Consider the following 17,068-nt stretch of genomic DNA (forward strand, 5'->3'; position numbering starts at 1 on the left):
TGTCGGGTGTTCCCAGGGCAGAGATGGCATGTGCCCTGACCTGGAATTTTATAAGACAAGAAGCTGGTGTGCACACAAATTATCTCCACATTCCATATAACAACCCTAGGGACTGCAGGATCCTCATCCCCATTTCTCAGATAAGGAAACTGAGGCTCAAGTGAAGAAGTGATTATCTGTGATTGCATCACACCTAAGGGTCACAGTGGGGATTCTAACTGAGGTGTGTCTCTTTCTAAATTCCACATATATTCCAACTGTTCCATGCTGTCTGCCCTCTGAAGAGGGGTAATTCCCTTAAGTGCCACCATCTGCCAGTCTCTGTGCTAAATTCTTTGTGCGCATTATGTCATTCAAGCCTCCACCAGCTCTTTCTAAGAATGTCCAGTGATTATCACAGTTTTGCAGCTGAGGACAGATAAGGAAACTGAGGCTTGGAGAGGCTTGGTGACATGTCTCTGGCCCCATGGCTGGTACACAGTAGAGCTGGGATTTGAACTCAAGGCAGCAGACTCTAGAGCTTTACTGACTCCTAAGAGTGTAAGAAAGTCTGGAATATCAATGGGTCTGGGGAAGAGACCTCTCAGTGCCCGGGTCCCAAAGCGCCAGGGGGAGCCATCTTGCTGCTCCTTGCCTGGTCAGCAGAGTGTCTTCCCACCAGGGACCCGAGGAGCAGAAAGGCTGGCTCTAAACCTTTGCCTACCCCCAGACCCCAAGCTGCCCGGACTCAGGCCTAGCGTCAGGCTGAAAAGACAGAGGAAAAGTAGGACCAGCCCCTTCCTCCAGCTTCCGAGGTCACCCTCGGAAACCAAGAGTCTCGCCATTTCCAGACGCCTCCAGCTGACACGTGCTCCTCCGTGGCGCTGGTCTCCCCTTGGGCTCCCTCTCCTCCACGTCACAGCGCAGAAGCCTAACTGGGAGCTGGGTCATTGCAGGTCCAGACTCGGACGCAGTGGGGGGCGTGGGATTAACCCACCTGCCTCTGCCCTCCCTCTGATTCGCTCATAGCGTGGGCCCCAAATAAATCGGAAAAAAGAAAAGTTTTTACAGAGAACTGGCACTCAATAAACTTGACCCCTGAAGGGGTTTTCTAGGAAAGGGGGATTTCTAGGGAGAAGAGAAGAAATCCCTTTCAGTGGGGCCGGAACTGCAGACGAGGCAGAAAACTTCCCAAGCTGTCATCCATGAGGAAGCCCAGAGCCCCAGCAGCCAGCTCGAGCCGAGGCCCCTTGGGTCTGGCTTCCGAGAAAGCCCCGTGCGGTTGCGCTGCCCTGAGGGAACATGGCATCAGGTACAGGAGAAAGGGTGTGTGGGGGACATTCGGGCTGCACCAAGAGGTTCCCGTGGATTCTCGTCAACACAGCGGGAGAAGCAGGCCCCCAAAGGAGTGTCTTCCTTTCCCTGTCCCCCGACAACTCCTGCTCAGACTTCCAGACCCAGCTCAGGTGTCACCTCCTTCTGGCAGCCTCTGCTGCCCACCCCCACACAAGGTGGCGTCCCCCCTCTCTGCCTCTGTGTCCGTCACTCTTTTGTGTGCTTTGTGCTGGATTCAGCTGTAGCCGTGTTTGTCTCTCTGACAGCTCCCTGGGCTCCTTGCATACCGAGACTGCATCTGCTCCAACTCCTCGTCCCCAGATCTAGCCCAGGATCTTATAAAGCCGTGTTAGGTGGGAAAGAGGGAACAAGGAAAGGCCACCAGGAAGGTGATGGCTTGGGAACCGCAGGAGAGATGTTCGATCTGATGAGAAGACTCCAAGACTCACAGACCGGCCCCAGCTTCAGTCTGGAGGGGCTATTGCGGGGGCAAAGACGTCGGACTTACTTCCTGAGACCCTGAGAAGGAGAGCTGAGCCTATGCAAGGAAGCTGAAAGGAGGCACAGCCCGGCAGCCAGAGTTGTCCGCAGAGGTAGTGAAGTCCCCAACTTTGGAGCTGGTGTGACCACTTGGTGGGGATGAGACCGAGGAGTGTTCCAGTATATGGTGGGCATGAGTCAGCTGACCTTTGATGCTTTCAATCCTAACCCTGCATTTCCTGACGCTAAGATGCCACCCTTTGTAAAGGGGAATCATCGGCTGGTCAATGGCTTTGGGGGGAAGTAAGGACTCAGACCGAGGAATCTGGAAAACAGACATCAATCATAGTGCTTCCTGTTGAGGGAGACCTCTGTGTCCCAGGTCCTGCAGGTACACAGCCTTGGAGGGGGTCAGGCAGCTCCGGCGGGAGCTCTCCCAGCTCGGCAGCTTGCCATCAGAGAAGCAGTGCCCACACAGCAGCCGCCCACCCCTTGATACCTGGCCTCTGACAAGCCCTCTAACAGAAGGGCAAGGTGGCTCCTGTAGACAGCGGCGCCATCTGTCACCTGCCTGCCAGCCGCTGATTAGGGATGTCCCCACAGCCAAGCTGGGCAAGCAGCCACACTCCACTGTGTCCCCAGGAAAGCCCTTTCCCTGTCCCGACAGTGCTCTTTCTGTGGGGGGCACGCATCAAGAAGCAGCTGTACAAGCACTCCTCCCAGGGGCCCGGGTCAGGTGCTAACTCGGTTCATCAGAAGAATTAATACCATTTTTTTAAAAGTGAAAGAACAGAACATTTATAGCAATTAGAATAAAGGATGACCTACATGGAAAGTGATATAGGTTATAACTAAAAGCTTGAGCCTTGAGTTGACACAGACCCTGGTTTGAATCCTGGCTCTGCCGCTGTCTCTCAGTCCTGGCTTCTTTGCCTATAAAAGGGGGGTGGTGTAGGGTGTGGTGAGGATTAAACCAGGTAATGCATGTAAAGACTTCCCCCTTAGCTCCATTATCATAACCACTGTCTCACTATTTTAAAAGGCCAGGGATTCCCCCAAAGTGACAGGGCCAGAGAGATGTGCTCTGGGGGCTACAACAGAAAGCTCAGACCCAGGAGCTAGATCTCCCCGATTCCAGGCCCGGTGTATTGTGTGAACTTGGGCATCACTTTGCTACTCTGAGCCTCAGTTTCCAAATCTGTGCAGTGGGGATAACAATGCCTCCTTCTCTGGTTTGCACTTAGCCCGACACAGTACTCGGCACAAGGATAGGTGCAACAGCCGCCCAGCCTCCCACCTCCTGTTTAAAACAAAGGACTTACAAGACCCAACTCTGAAGGACAAAGGAAAGGAAAATTCATGATGATTTTATATATACACACAGACACTACCCAGGACTTATATTTTGTGGAACACATTTTAGCTCTGAAATATTTATGGGCTTTTTTTGACACACAAAGAACTAAAAATATCACCCTGTGCTTATGTTAAGGAAAACTTATAAAACTTTGGTCCAGTAGGAATTCAGTCAATTTCCTGGCTCGTTTCTGGCTGTGTCTGAGGTTGCGAGGTAACCTGGGGTGATAACAGCCCCCATTTCCCTGCAGGTTCTGGCCAGGGCAGAGGTTTCTTGGCAGAGCTGCGCTGTCTGCAGAGGTCTCCCTGCCCGCGCTCCAGACCCCTGCCCCTTCATAAATATTGCTGGAGCCCATGGAAAGGGCCCTGGGTTGTTTGAGTTTCTCCCCAAACACCAAAAGCTTTGTTTCCCACATCTCTCCCCGAACCCCACGCCCTTGCCATTCTTCCAGGCCAGCTCCAGCCCCCCAGGCATCGGGGCCCCCCAAAACCAGCTGGAGGGCACGCTCCCTCCCAGGGTCTCCCTGGAGCAGGCTCTCTCTGCCGCATGCATTTTGCATTTTACCATCCACTTATATTATTGTTTATGGAAATGACTTTATTTCTTCTACCAGGTTACTCCTCGTTTCTCAAGATTATCTCCAGCCTCTGACAAGCCCTCTAAGAGAAGGGCAAGACGGCTCTTACCCATCTTTCCCTCCCTGAAGTCTGAACTCCAGGAATAACTGGGCTTCTGTCTCTTCTGGGTTCCTTCATCCACGCTGTGACCTAGAACGGTGATTTTCAAACTGTATGTTGGTGCCCCATTCATAGTCCTGTTTAAGCAGAGTAGAAAATATCAGATTCAGCCCTTGCAGTAAGGTCAAGCCTAGCTTTGTGAACTTTTTTAGTTAGAAATTTGTGGATGTATGTGCCTCCTAGATTGTGATATAAGTGTATTTTTACTGTAGGTCAGAGACATGTGAAATCCGCAAATCTAGATATCTTTTCTCTACTTCCTTCAAAACCATCTGGCCCGGCTCACTTTTTACTCGACATTCTTTGGTCCTGGTTTAGGTGTTACTGTGTCTGGGGAGTGATCGCTTATTGTTTCTCCACCTTTGGCCCACCTTGTCCTGCACTTGGGCCCCCTGTGGTGTCCTTCCCTGCCTCTCTCCCTGTCTGACTTCACTGTATTGAAGCTTCTGGAAGTCAAACATGTGTGTCTTGTCCCCTGATGCTTGAGACAAGGTGTAGCACAGCAGGTGGGAGAGGTGCTGGGGAAGAGGGGAGGAGGGGAAGCCGTGATACCTCCCTGCATCTTCTTCAGCACTGAGGACAGGAAATGGATGTAGCAAGTATTTAACAAACGAATCAGCCTACAGTACTAGGTGCTCAATACCTTTCTTAAGGTTTAAACATTTTCTTCTGGTTCAAATCTAGACCCTGACACTTGGAAGCCATGTGACCTAGAGCAAGTCACTTAATCTCTTTGGGCCTGTTATCGGATTGGTAAAATAAGAGTAAAGAAGACAAAATAGAAAACAAGTTGCATAGCTGTGTAGGGATTACAAATAACACACACAGTCCCCAGCACACGAGGAGCGTCGGACCCCCAGCTGCTATTTCGCTGTGGCAGGCTGTTTTCCCGTGTGCCGGGATCCCCTGACCGCCGGCACCACCAGGTGTCTCCCAGGCCTCCCCACACGCACACCCTGCTCAGACCTTCCACAGCCATCCAAGCCCAGCTCCACATAAAGGAAACAAACAAAAACAAAGCAAACAAACAAACAAAAACATGTGAATTTTAGAGTCAGAGACTCCCGAGTTCAGGTCCCAGCCGGTCTTTCACTGGCTGCGTGAACTTGGTCAACCAACCAGGCTGGAAACTTGGAGAGGAGTTTCAGGAAGCCGTGCCACCTCAGGGGCAGGCTGGCGGCCCAGTCCCTGCTGGGGTCTTACACATCTCACAGATGTGGTCAGTGGCATCCTTCTCACGTGGGACCGCGTGCTCTTTGTCCTGGCTGTTAACTTCAGCTGGAGCCACAGTTGGAGCCTCCACGTTTAGCCCGAGGCCTGCAGTGACTGAGCTGCAAGTTCTGTCCTTTAGGTGCTACTTGAGCTTCCTCGGACATATTCACCTGCTTCATGCCATCTGTTTAAAGTAGTTACATAATTTGTTGTTTATAAATAACAATATAATAATGACAATGACATTGATGGTAATAATTTTCCAATCCCTTATACCTATTTAGTACGTTACCATTTACACAGCATCTAACAAACCCAGCCTCTTGGGGTAGGGTACTTGCCCTGGGCCACACAGCTAGAAGGTGGCCAGAGCAGGACTGACCCTGGAGCTCGTTCCGTCACTGTCACAGCAGAGGGTTATGGGAAGGAAGCTTTGGAGTTGGATACATCCAGCTCTTGATTCTCTCCCTGTGTGATTTTAAGCCAGTTATTTAACTTCTCCAAGCCTCAGGTTCTTCATCAAAAAAATGGGACCAAGTCACAGAGGTGGGAAAGGTGAGAACTAAATGACCTCGATCCATGCCTGGCCTACAGTAAACCCTGAGTAAGTGGTGGCTGTGGTATTACTAGTTTGATGATGATGATGATGGCTAAAACTCAATGCAATAGTAAGAGGTGAAGTTGTATCATTGGTCAGGATCCCTACAGGAAACAGAATTCACCCCAAATGGTTTATATGAGCAGACTGTCACAAAGAGACAGAAGCCACCCAAGATGGTGAGACATCCAGGGTCTAGCAACAGCAGGAAACAAGTGCATCATGGGCCAGGACAGGTGAGGGCAGGGACAGGTGAAGGCAGGGGAGGATGTTAGCAGAGCCCAGTATGGACATGGAGTGGACAGAAGACTACAGAGCAGGGACAGGGCAGGGAGGCCACATTCTGACCTCTCACCTACCACCCTCCTGTCCCCCATTGCCTGATGCCCCCCTGAAGTGAGCCCACTGAACAACATATGCAGAGACCCCGCAAGATCACGGAGTGCAAGATGTCTGAGAAATGGCAGGTGACTCTGTGGGACTGCGATAGAGGGTGTGGCCTGGGGGAAGCAGGTTGTTCTGCAGCAGTGAGAGGAAGCAGAGGGAAAGTTAGGGGCGGTCGGGTCTTGAGAAGCCTTGGCTGTCATGCCGTGGGTTTTACAGGCAGTGGGGAACCCAGAGGTTGGCGGGTAAGGAGGCAGCAAACACGTTTAAGCATGGACATGTGCCCCGTGCTTCTGTCCCGTGGATGGGGGTTACAGAGTCCGAGGTGGGCCCCCTCCCCAGCATTCTTCCCATCCTCTTGCCAGGGGCTCGAGGTCACCAGAGACCCTTGCTCCGAAGGAAGCGTTTCTCCACTGTCACTCCTCTTCCCGCCCAACCTCTTCTTTCTCTCTCTGTTAAATGCCAATGTGAGTGTGAACCATGACCGACCTCCCATCTGTTCAAAGAAAGTAAATATTTACTGAATCATAACAATGTATTAAGCCTAAAATGTAAAAAAAAAAAAAAAAAAAAAACCCACAAAAATTAAAAGGAAATAAAAACCAGGCAAATGTTCTCCCTGCCTCTGTTTTGTGATAGGGAAGCTATGAGTTTGGTGACTATGTTCTCAATAATTTGTAGTTACTGAGCCTTCGCCTGGAAGCCAATGTCTTCACTCAACAGGCAAACACTGATAAGAAGAAATGGTCACCCACCAATGTAACAGCCTAAAATGTTTCTGAGCCTTATTAACATATGGTTCTGAGAGATGTTCCTTTTTCAATTATAACTGACACCTAGCTGGAGCCTTCGAAATTATGCCTTGTAAAAAGAAAATGTGTTTTTATTTTCTGATGATTAATAGCTAACATATATGGAGAACTCATTACGTACCAGGGACCATATGTACCAGGGGCATAGATTAACTCATTTAATTCTCAGAACAACCCTTAGGGGTTTTACAGATGAGGAAACTGAAGCACAGAGAGGTTAAGTAATTTGTCCAAGGTCACACAGCTGCTTGGTGGGGGACACATACTTCAAGTCCAGGGTACCTTGGAAATTTAAAAAGAATACATCTAAGCAATGCCTCTAAGTCAGTCTTAGATTTGCTTCAACTTTATTTAATTGGTAGCGAACTATCAATACTTTATGTTACTTAAGATTGGTAAGAACGAATAAAGTAGCCACCAAGTAATTTTATTCATTCACTTTCATGCATCCACTCAAGAGACATTTTGTGAGCGCTGGAAGCCAGGCGAGCCCCCTCAGGAACCGTAGTCAAGGAGAGAGGCAGACGCGAACGTGGGCCACGCAGCCAGCTGCACATGCGGCGATGGCGCCACATACACAAAGGCGGAGAGGCACCGAATTAACTTCCAGGAAAGGGCAAGGGGCTCAGCAAGATGGAAGTGGGATGCGCCAGATCCACAAGAGCCTTCATTTTGATCAAGAAACTAGAATCGATCCTAAAGCCTCGGCAGGGCTGCTGAAAGGCATAAGCAGGACGTTGGCACGACCTGGGCTTTGGAAATCCCTCTGGCACAGCCTGTACAGGCAGTGCCATCTGCCAGTTACATCCACGTGCCAAGTTCAGCCCCTGGGTCACCGTTCTGGCTCCACCAGCCAGGAGCTGTGTAACCCTGGGCAGCATACTTAACCACAGGATTTTGCATCGGTAATTTGCAGATAAGCATAATATCTATATCAGAGGACTGGTGTGAGGATCAAAAACGTTATCATAGATAATAATAGCAAAAGCACTCAATAAGTATTAGCTACTAATAGCAGTATATTAGCTATTATTGTTAAAACTATTATTATGATTAGTGACTAGTAGTAATAATGGCTAACATTTATTGAGTGCATCCTCTTATTAGTATCACCATTATTATTGTCCCTCAGGGGTTGAAAGTAAAGGGCCAGAAGCAACAGTTGCCATAAATCTTCATCTAAATTATATCAGAATGGTGCTTTGGGTCAAAAGCCAGTATTGGGTCATGATATCACTTTAGAGAGTTATAATCAGCCTTTTAAAAACCGAAAGAGAGTGAGATGGGAAATATCAGAGTGCATTGCTCATCATGTAATAACTTTTGTGACTCTTTTGTTTCCATTGTATACAAATAAACAGACACACTTACATACATCAATGTGTGTATTGGGTCACAATGTAAGATGTTTTTCTAATTATAGATTTGCAGTCAAGAAAGTTTTAAAGACCCTGGAGTAGAAGGTATTGTCACCAGTCTTCCTCATGGTCCTGCCTCTCAGACGCTCAGGGGACCATCATCTGGCCAGCCAGTGTTGGGAGACTGAGCATCAAGATGGCAAAGCTCAGAGCCCTGGGTTTGGGCCCCAGTATTATGATCTGATATCTGTGTATCTTAGGTCATGCCCTTTGCCCTAGCATTGATTTCCAGGGATATTTTCAGAATTGGGATCCAAAAAATGTCACTCATCCATCTCAACTGGCTCTAGGTACAACCCTAAGGCATGGCAGTCTATCTAGTAGTGACAGCTTTGCCACTAACTCACCATGTGGCCTTTGGCAAGAGGCCATATAGCCCTAGGTCACTGTTGCTTCATCTATAAAATGGGGATAAAAATAGTTATCTTATACGCTTCACAGTTATTATGAGGCACCAATAAAATCACAAATGTTTGCACTTTTTGAAAAATGTGGATCTTCAAGCCAAAGAGCTGCCTCTGATGTCCATGATCAAAGGCAGAACTAGCCTCACACCAGATCTGAGCCGCCAGTGTGTTTTGTTTAACCTGCCAAGCATTGAAATTTTTTAAATAAAACATATATAATGGATAACATTTTAAAATCATACATATCACATCTAAATTTACAGCTTGTCTTAGAAATCCACAAGACCCCTCCCCATCACACTGCCACAGTGCACACAGACTGCACGGGCAGGGAGCACCCCCTGCCCTATGGACAGACCCCTCCTCCCAGCTACCAGAGGCTCCACCTGGACACTGAGACCGGATGCCCCCACCATTTATCTCTAAGAGGACAGCAAAGCAGGGGAATGTTTTGTGTACCCACGTTGCTCTGGAAAATGGAGCCGTGGAAAGCCAGAACTGAGAAGGTTGTATGTTCCAAAAGAGATAAGAGATCTCATATATCTTTGTGAAGGATGTTCTGCTCTCCCCCTGTACTGACCCCCTGGCCCTGTAGGGGGTTGTGTTTGCTACCCCAGAGCTAAATGATGACATTTGGAGGGAGAAGGGGGTGCTATCACAACTAAAATATCCCGGGGTGTCAGTGTAGGGCAAAAGTGTCGAGATGGGGAAAAAAGAAAGGGCGATTATGAGCTTCCCATCAGTCAGACACCCTAGCCACACCCAGATGTACGGGGCAGGTGCTGCCCAGGTGCTGAAGGTGGCACTGATGAGATAGATGAGGTGAGGGACAGTCTCTGAGTAGTTGGAAGAATGGGAGGGAGGGGCCTCAGAGAGGCATAATGGAACAGAACAGAAACACTCAGGCTTCAGAGCCAAACCGACCTGGGTTCCAATCCTGGCTTTGTTACTTGCTGCCTTAGTGACCTTGTTGGAGATTCTGAACTTCAGTTTTCTCATCTGTCAAATGGGGGTTGGTTAAGTGGTTAATTAAACAAATGTTTATCGGGGTCTACTATGTACCAGCCCTTGCTCTAGGTGCTATAGATCAGGGGTGAGCAAAACAGGTAAGGCTTCTTCTCTCAGGGAGCTTACATGCTAGTGGAAGGGAATGGACAATAAGCAAATAATTATAATCTGGTGGTGGTGAGTGTGGTTTGGCTGTTTATACCTTGGCTCATTTCCAAAAAGGGTTGGAGAGAGTAATAACCTCTTGAGATGATTTAATAAGATAATATATACAAAGTGCTTACCCCAGTGCCTGAACATCGGCATTCGTTTCACACATTCTGAAGGAGTCCTTAATGTAATGGAAACAACATAGGTGGAGTCTTACCTGGAGAGTACTAAGTACCGGTGCCCTCTGGCCTGTGTTGTCAGCTTCCTTGGCACCTGTCGGTGGAGGAGGCTGAGGCATCTTCACGTTGGACAGGCTAAGTAGCAGAAAGAGAGTCATAATCAAAGGTCTTGGGTGCAAGTCTCCTCTGCCACGTGCACGCTGGGTGGTGGTGGAGCGGCGCCCTCGCCTTCCCAGCCTGAGATTCTCCGTCCACGTGGCCCGAGTGAATCGAGATTCAGGATGGACAGGGGTGTTGCCTTCGCCTCCTGAGGCCGGAGCTCACGCCCTTGCTTTGCCTTTCCCGGCTCCAGATCACTCGGCCCTGAGCGCGGCGAGGACCCTGTTCGTGGATGTGGAGGAGCGCGGGCCGGAGGCCATGGACGTGAAGGAGAGGAAGCCTTACCGCTCGCTGACGCGGCGCCGCGACGCCGAGCGCCGCTACACCAGCTCGTCCGCGGACAGCGAGGAGGGCAAAGCCCCGCAGAAGTCCTACAGCTCCAGCGAGACCCTGAAGGCCTACGACCAGGACGCCCGCCTGGCCTACGGCAGCCGCGTCAAGGACATGGTGCCGCAGGAGGCCGAGGAGTTCTGCCGCGCAGGTGAGGGCGGGACCGGGGGCGGGGCCTGGGTGCAGGTGCGCCCACCTGGGCGTGAGCGCAGGTGAGCGGGAATGCGAGCGGGGCGCCCGGGTCAACGCCAAGTCTCTGCTGTTTTGGCACCTACACCTATGAAAGCCCTGTAGTTCATTCTTAGCTCATTTCTGTTCTCGCTCACCCACTTCCCTGGCATGATGAGGTGGTTAGGACCCAGACTCCAGTTGTCAGACTGCCTAGGGTTGGGTTAGGCTCCGCTCTGAGCCTCATCCGTTAGACCAGCGTGAGAAGTCTCCCTACTGCGGTGAGTTGTGGGGACTTCAGGGAGATGTCACATCTAAGTGGTAAGCATGATAACACCAAGTAAGTGCTGAGTAAATGATAGTTCTTAGTTTTGTTATTTATTCATTCAACAAACATTTTAGCAGCCTCTTTGTGTCAAGCCCTATGTGACCTTGAAAGGGAGATGCTCCTGAGGTTAGACCAGTCATTTTGGAGGATATCCTGGCACCTGGCTCCCTCTCCTTCACTTCCTGTATACAATAGTCACCAAAGCCTATCCATCCTATCCCGAAGTCCCTTTCAAATCCATTACTCTTCTGTACTCCCCTTGCCAGTTTCTACTTCCAACCACCATCATCTCTCTTGGAGGATTAACCACAACCACCGCCATCCACCCAGAGCTGCCTGCCTTGGGCCGTTCTCTGCGCTGCAGGCAGAGAGAAGCTCGGGCTGTGCCCTTAAACTGAGCTCCCTAACCCAGCATAGAGAGCTTCTCCAAATCCCTTTCTGCCTTCCTAGCCTCTGTGTCCCTGCCTCTCCACGCCCCACCACTCATAGTCCAGCCCGCTGAACTGCTCATTGTCCCCGCACCTGCCGTGGAGTTTGTTTCCTACCCTGCTGCCTCAGGGATTCCTGCTTTTCTGCCCACAGAGGCTTGAGCCCCCTTGACACCTGCTGGGTCCTGGCCAATGCCTGATTCTTCCCTGCCCTCCTCCCCCCACACAGCGTCAGCTGAACGCTGGCTAGGTAATTTATACACATTTTTATGCTGTTACTTAATCCTTACAACCCCCCAGCCTGAATCATTTGCCCCAGATCACAAAGATAAAAGGAGCTGGTCACACACAACCCACCTATGACCTCTTCATTTCCACTGTCTCCCACAGGCCAGGACCCACATGAAAGCTGACCTGTTAGCAGGGCTGCCTCTCAGGCATGAACAGTGAGGGGTCCCTGTCCCAGCTTGTGGTTAAGGCTCAAACTCTGGCACCAGACAGATCTGGATTTGAATTCTGGCTCTGCCATTCTTCCTACCCTCAGCTTCCTCACCTGTGCAGAGGGATAATAGTGCTGAATAGGAAGGGCATGGAGATTGCAAAGACAGCACGTGATGACAGTGCCCGGCACGAGCAGATGCTTCAGAAATGCTGCCTATTGTTCTTGTCTCTGGGCCTCACTGGGGGAAGAGAATGAATGGTCTCAAAGCTTTCCTCCTGCTCCGTCATACCCACATGTGGCAAGGCTCAGCGAACCCTGCTTGGCTTGGATGCTAACCTAGCACACATGTCTCAGAAAAAGGAATCCCTTCTTGTCTTTGTAAAGAGCAATAAGAACCATTCTCTTCCGATAAGCAGGCATGTGTGTAGCAGTTTACAAAATACTCTCCTTCAAATTATTACCCTGCATCCTCAAAAATCCTTTTTGAGGATACAGGTCATAGATTATCATCCCATTTTAAAGACAAGAACGTTGAAGCTCAGGTGATCACCAGCCCAAGATTGCACAGCTAGATGTTGAGTAAGGTGGGTTGTCAACCGTGCCCTGTCTGCAGGAAAAAGGCTAAAAGGACATAAAGCAGACAAACCATGAGGACTTCTCACTTATGATGAAATAAATCTTCCGGACACATCAGAGGGGCGGGCTGGTTCAACAGGATTGCTGAGCCCTTGGCGTTGGCCCTTACCATGCATTTCCCCAGCCCCGAGATGTCTCTGCTCACTCAGATTGACGGTGAGCCTGGCTGCTTAAAAGGGTCTGCAGGGCAAGCCATGTGGAAATCAATGCAGCCCAGGCTGTTTATTGCAACTAAATTTGATTTTTCACTTAATGTAGCAGTCATTCTTCATAACATGTGAGTGGCCTCTCTCGAGAGGGCTGGCCCAGCAGAGCGCAGATAGGGCTGGAGTGGGGCGTGTTGATCAGAGAGCCGCCAGGGAGCGTGATGTGCAGGGAGGGTGAGAAGCAGACTGAAGGATTTAGACTCTGATGCGGAGTTTTCTTTTTCTTAGAAAGAGGGAAAAATAGGAGGGCAGATTGGAGCATGGTACACAGGAGTGATATGCAAAATGTTTAACATCTGGTCTGGCCCAGCCCCTAACCAATCAGAACATCTGCCTGGCCACTGAGCAGAGTAACTGGATTGTGGGGAGTCGGAAAGGGGGCAGGTAGCAAGGAGGCTGGAGCCAGAACAGAGGCTGGAAGGCACTGGATGTGGAGGGAGGCACAGAGGTGGCTCAGGCACCCGTTGTTTACCAACCAGAATGGAAGTCCTTCATGACTGCACCTTCACACCACGGCTGTACAGCATACGCCAGCCGGGTGGCAGGCTTGGAGCACACCTCCTCCCTCTGCCACGGCCTGGCTCAGCAGCGTCCAACTGGTCTCTCCTCCCCTCTTCCCTTTCCTCTTATCCATGGTCCACAGCACTGCCAGGGTGGGTGTGGTTAACTTTCTCAGAGCACACTCTGCAACAGGTGTGATAGGTGTTGGATACAGAGATGACCAAGACACTCGGGAGCACAAGGGGCTGATTTGGTAAGAGCGAGACAGCAATTATAATAGGCTGCCATCTCTGCTGGCTTCCTCCCCACCTCCCAGTAGGGCAGTCCTTCTCACTGTCCCTTGAGGGCTTGTCCTATTTGGCCATGGCCCTGGTTTCAGGATACCTTTAAAGCCTTGGCCCCCACCTCTCCGTCTTCTCACTCTGTTCTCCATGTTCTGTCCTCCACCGCAAACCTCTCCTCTGCGCTCCCACCCAGGTGTTTCACCTGCCTCTGTGCTCCCAGAACACTCTCCATGGGGCTTTCCACTTTGGCCTTTCACCTTTAATCGTGTGTTTGACTGTGGTTCCCCCACGTGACTGTGAGCTCTGTAGAGTCAGGCACCACACCCTCCTCACTGCTGCATCTAGTAAAGGCCGGGGCCCGCTGGGGTTGGTTCAAATGTGGTTGCTGCCTGAGCGTAAGCCCAGTTCCCAGATCATTAGTATAATTGGACATGACCTTAGTCCCTTTGTCTACTTCCTCTTCCCCCAACTCCGAGACACTCCTGGGAATATTAGAAATGTGGGAGAAGCTGTCCCTAAATAGACACTGAATTAACATTCAGGAGTGACAGGGAGGCTGGTTTCCCATTAAGGCAGCATTCACTTTGTCACTCAAATACTAATCCCTGGGTGAACTCCCCTCACCCACATCTTCCCCAACCTCAATCCTGGGCATCGCCAGGGTTTCCTGAGCCCGAAAGAGACCTGATACTGCCTGTTCCCCACCAGGGCCCCACCGGGGGTGAGGAAGCAGCAGGCAGAGCCTCTTCCTTGTAAGAGGCTAACTTTTCTCTGCTGGTTATCATCTTCTTCCCGCCAGGCTCCAGGCTTTCCTGATCTGGCCAGAAAGGATCTTCTGGTCCCAGGGGAGCTGTTTAGGTCTCATTGACAAGGGCTTCTGCTCTGCTCAGGACTTGCGGACAAGTCCTCCCTGGAAGACGGGACGTGAAGGCCACAATTCAATTTAGTAGACACGATCCCCTTCTGAGTTCTGGATTTTGTTCTAGGCTCAGGGATTTAGAAACAATGAGGACATGGTTCCTGCCCTCGTTGAGGTGATCTCCTGCAGAGGAGACAGACCCTGGAACAGCTCTATTGCTCAGTATAACTGCGGCCAAGGGCCCTGGGAGGAGGCCTGCAGGAGGAAGCACGTGATTCTGCACAGGTGTAGGTACTTGGGCGAGACTTCACACAGGTGGTGCGATTTGAGTTGGGCCTCAAAGGCTATGGAGGATACGGGCTGGTGGAGAGGGGCAGAAAGAGCCCGGCAGGCAGAGGCAATGGCTTGGGTAAAGGCATGGACACGGAGTGCCACGGCCAGTTCAAAGAACAACGGTGAATCCTGGGAAAGGGGCCGGGCTTTGGTGGGCCGACCTTTGCTCAGCACCCTAACCAAGCTCACCTGTGTTTCCTCCCAGGAGCCAACTTCACCCTGCGGGAGCTGGGGCTGGGAGAAGTGACACCCCCTCATGGGACCCTGTACCGGACTGACATCGGCCTCCCCCACTGTGGCTACTCCATGGGGGCCGGCTCTGACGCTGACATGGAGGCTGACACCGTGCTGTCCCCCGAGCACCCCGTGCGGCTGTGGGGCCGGAGCACACGCTCAGGGCGCAGCTCCTGCCTGTCCAGCCGGGCCAACTCCAACCTCACGCTCACGGACACCGAGCACGAGAACACTGAGACCGGTGAGTGGCCCGCTTGGCCTGTGTCGGGTGCCTGGGTTGAGGGGCTGGGGTTTTAATTACAGTATTGATTTTCTGCCCCATGGTTTGGGGCTCTGGTGAAGTTGGTGAAAAATTGCTTTGTTCTCAGTGGTCAAAAGTCAGAGCCTCTTGGACAGTGACATGATGTCCCCACCTGTCGGTGACATGCCAGAGATTGGGCTGCTGCTCTTTCCTTCCAGATTAGGGAGTCGGGTAAGGGGCTGGGGTGTTGCTCACAAGGCGCCTATGTGTGCGTGAGCAGAGGGAGCACGGGACGGCGCTAACAGATCCCCACAGCTGTCCTGCATCGAATCTGCCTGAATCTGCCCGAGCCGTCTCTAGCCTCCAGGTGCTCAGCAGTCCTGGGCAACCTCCAGGGACGCTGTCCCACCCCTGTATCTTATGTTGGTCAGAGGACGGCCTCCAAACAGAAATTGTCATTTGGCAATAACTTAAAAACTTGAGGTTTATGGTAGTTTTTGGTCAAAGGGTACAAAGTTTCAGTTAGGAGGCATAAGTTTTTGAGGATTGTTGCACAGCACGTTAATAATGTATATTTCAAAATTGCTAAAAGAGTAGATTTTAAATATTCTCAACACAAAAAAATAAGCATGCGAAGTGATAGGTATGTTAATTAGCTTGATTTAGTGGTTCCACAGTGTATACATGTATCAAAACATCACATTGCACCCCATAAATATATATAATTATTATTTGACAATTAAAAATAAAATAGGCAAAAAGGAAATACATGTAAAAAATCAACACTGGAGGCTTTGCGCCAGCTTCCACATGATCTCCTGAAGCGCTGTTTCCAGTCGCCTCGTCCGTGCTCGGGGAGACAAAGACGGCGTCTAGTTCCCGCATTTCCTTTTTACAGTGGAGGACAGGGGGCCCAGTTTCAGAATCTTACCCTTCACTCTTGGGACCTTGTTGGCAGATGGATCTCTGAGGGGCTCTGAGTCAAACGCAGTGCTTCGTGGCGCCTCGCCACTCAGGGGACTATCCTGTCCTGTGGCATCTCGTGCCCTGCCAGCCCCTGGGCAGCTTTGCTGAGCAGGGTCAGCACTGAGGAGGGGCCTGCTCAGAGAAGGGAACACAGAGCGTGGCAGGGCCCAGGAACAGCCCCACCGCCTGGCGGAGGTCTTTTCTTTCTGGGAATCCCAGGGAGGAGTGTGGCTGGCACTCCCAGCCAGAGCTGGCCAGGCAGGCATGGGGAGGGCAGGCTGAACTAGAAGAGGGGGAGCGAGCTGAGCCAGGTGCCAGTGCTCCCTGCTGGCCTCCATCTCCACACGCAGGGTCCCAGTGACTCCTGCCCAGGATCCCCTGGGGCAGGGCAGGGACCAGGTCAGAGATGAGGGCTTGGACGGGTTAGTCTCTGAAAAAGAGGCTCCAGCTGAGTTGTGCAAGACCAGGATTGATTCCCAGATTGGGGACCAGGCAGGATACCAGGCAAGGTCAGGGTCAGGTGCAGAAATTTATCCCCTTAAAGAGTCGGATGCAACAGGGTTCCAAACACCCATTCTGCCACCCCTCCATGGGACGCAGATGTTTTCCTAGGGAGCGTGTGTTCTTGTTCAGGGGTGGCAGTGGCTTAGGCACTGGCTTGGCAATATCACCCTCCCCTGGCCCCCAGCCAGCCCTGTGAGGGGGCCATGACCTCAGCACCTGAGGAGTTTCCCTCTCTACGTGGGAACCATCCACACTCCCTCACCCCCCTTCCCACCAAGGCCCACGCCGAGCCTGCAGCCCGCCTCCCACCCTACCATGTGTGCAACCAGAGTGCCAAATTGAAGGGCAGTGCCAGGCCTGGCGCAGAGGAAATGGGGTCTGTGCCACCACACC

The 17,068-nt window shown here is 51.2% G+C and overlaps 1 protein-coding gene across 1 annotated transcript in view; it reads left to right on the forward strand.

The window, feature by feature from the left end:
- The window catches only part of TENM4 (teneurin transmembrane protein 4), a 431,057-nt gene that overhangs the window by 45,287 nt on the left and 368,702 nt on the right, over nt 1-17,068 (forward strand). The window contains exons 2-3 of the mRNA XM_069469155.1: nt 10,409-10,696; nt 14,936-15,205. Of these exons, the coding sequence (XP_069325256.1) occupies nt 10,474-10,696; nt 14,936-15,205 (493 nt within the window). The 5' untranslated portion in view covers nt 10,409-10,473. The remainder of the gene's footprint in view (nt 1-10,408; nt 10,697-14,935; nt 15,206-17,068) is intronic.

The sequence above is a fragment of the Eulemur rufifrons genome, chromosome 6, assembly GCF_041146395.1.
Source record: "Eulemur rufifrons isolate Redbay chromosome 6, OSU_ERuf_1, whole genome shotgun sequence".
Lineage (NCBI taxonomy): Eukaryota > Metazoa > Chordata > Mammalia > Primates > Lemuridae > Eulemur > Eulemur rufifrons.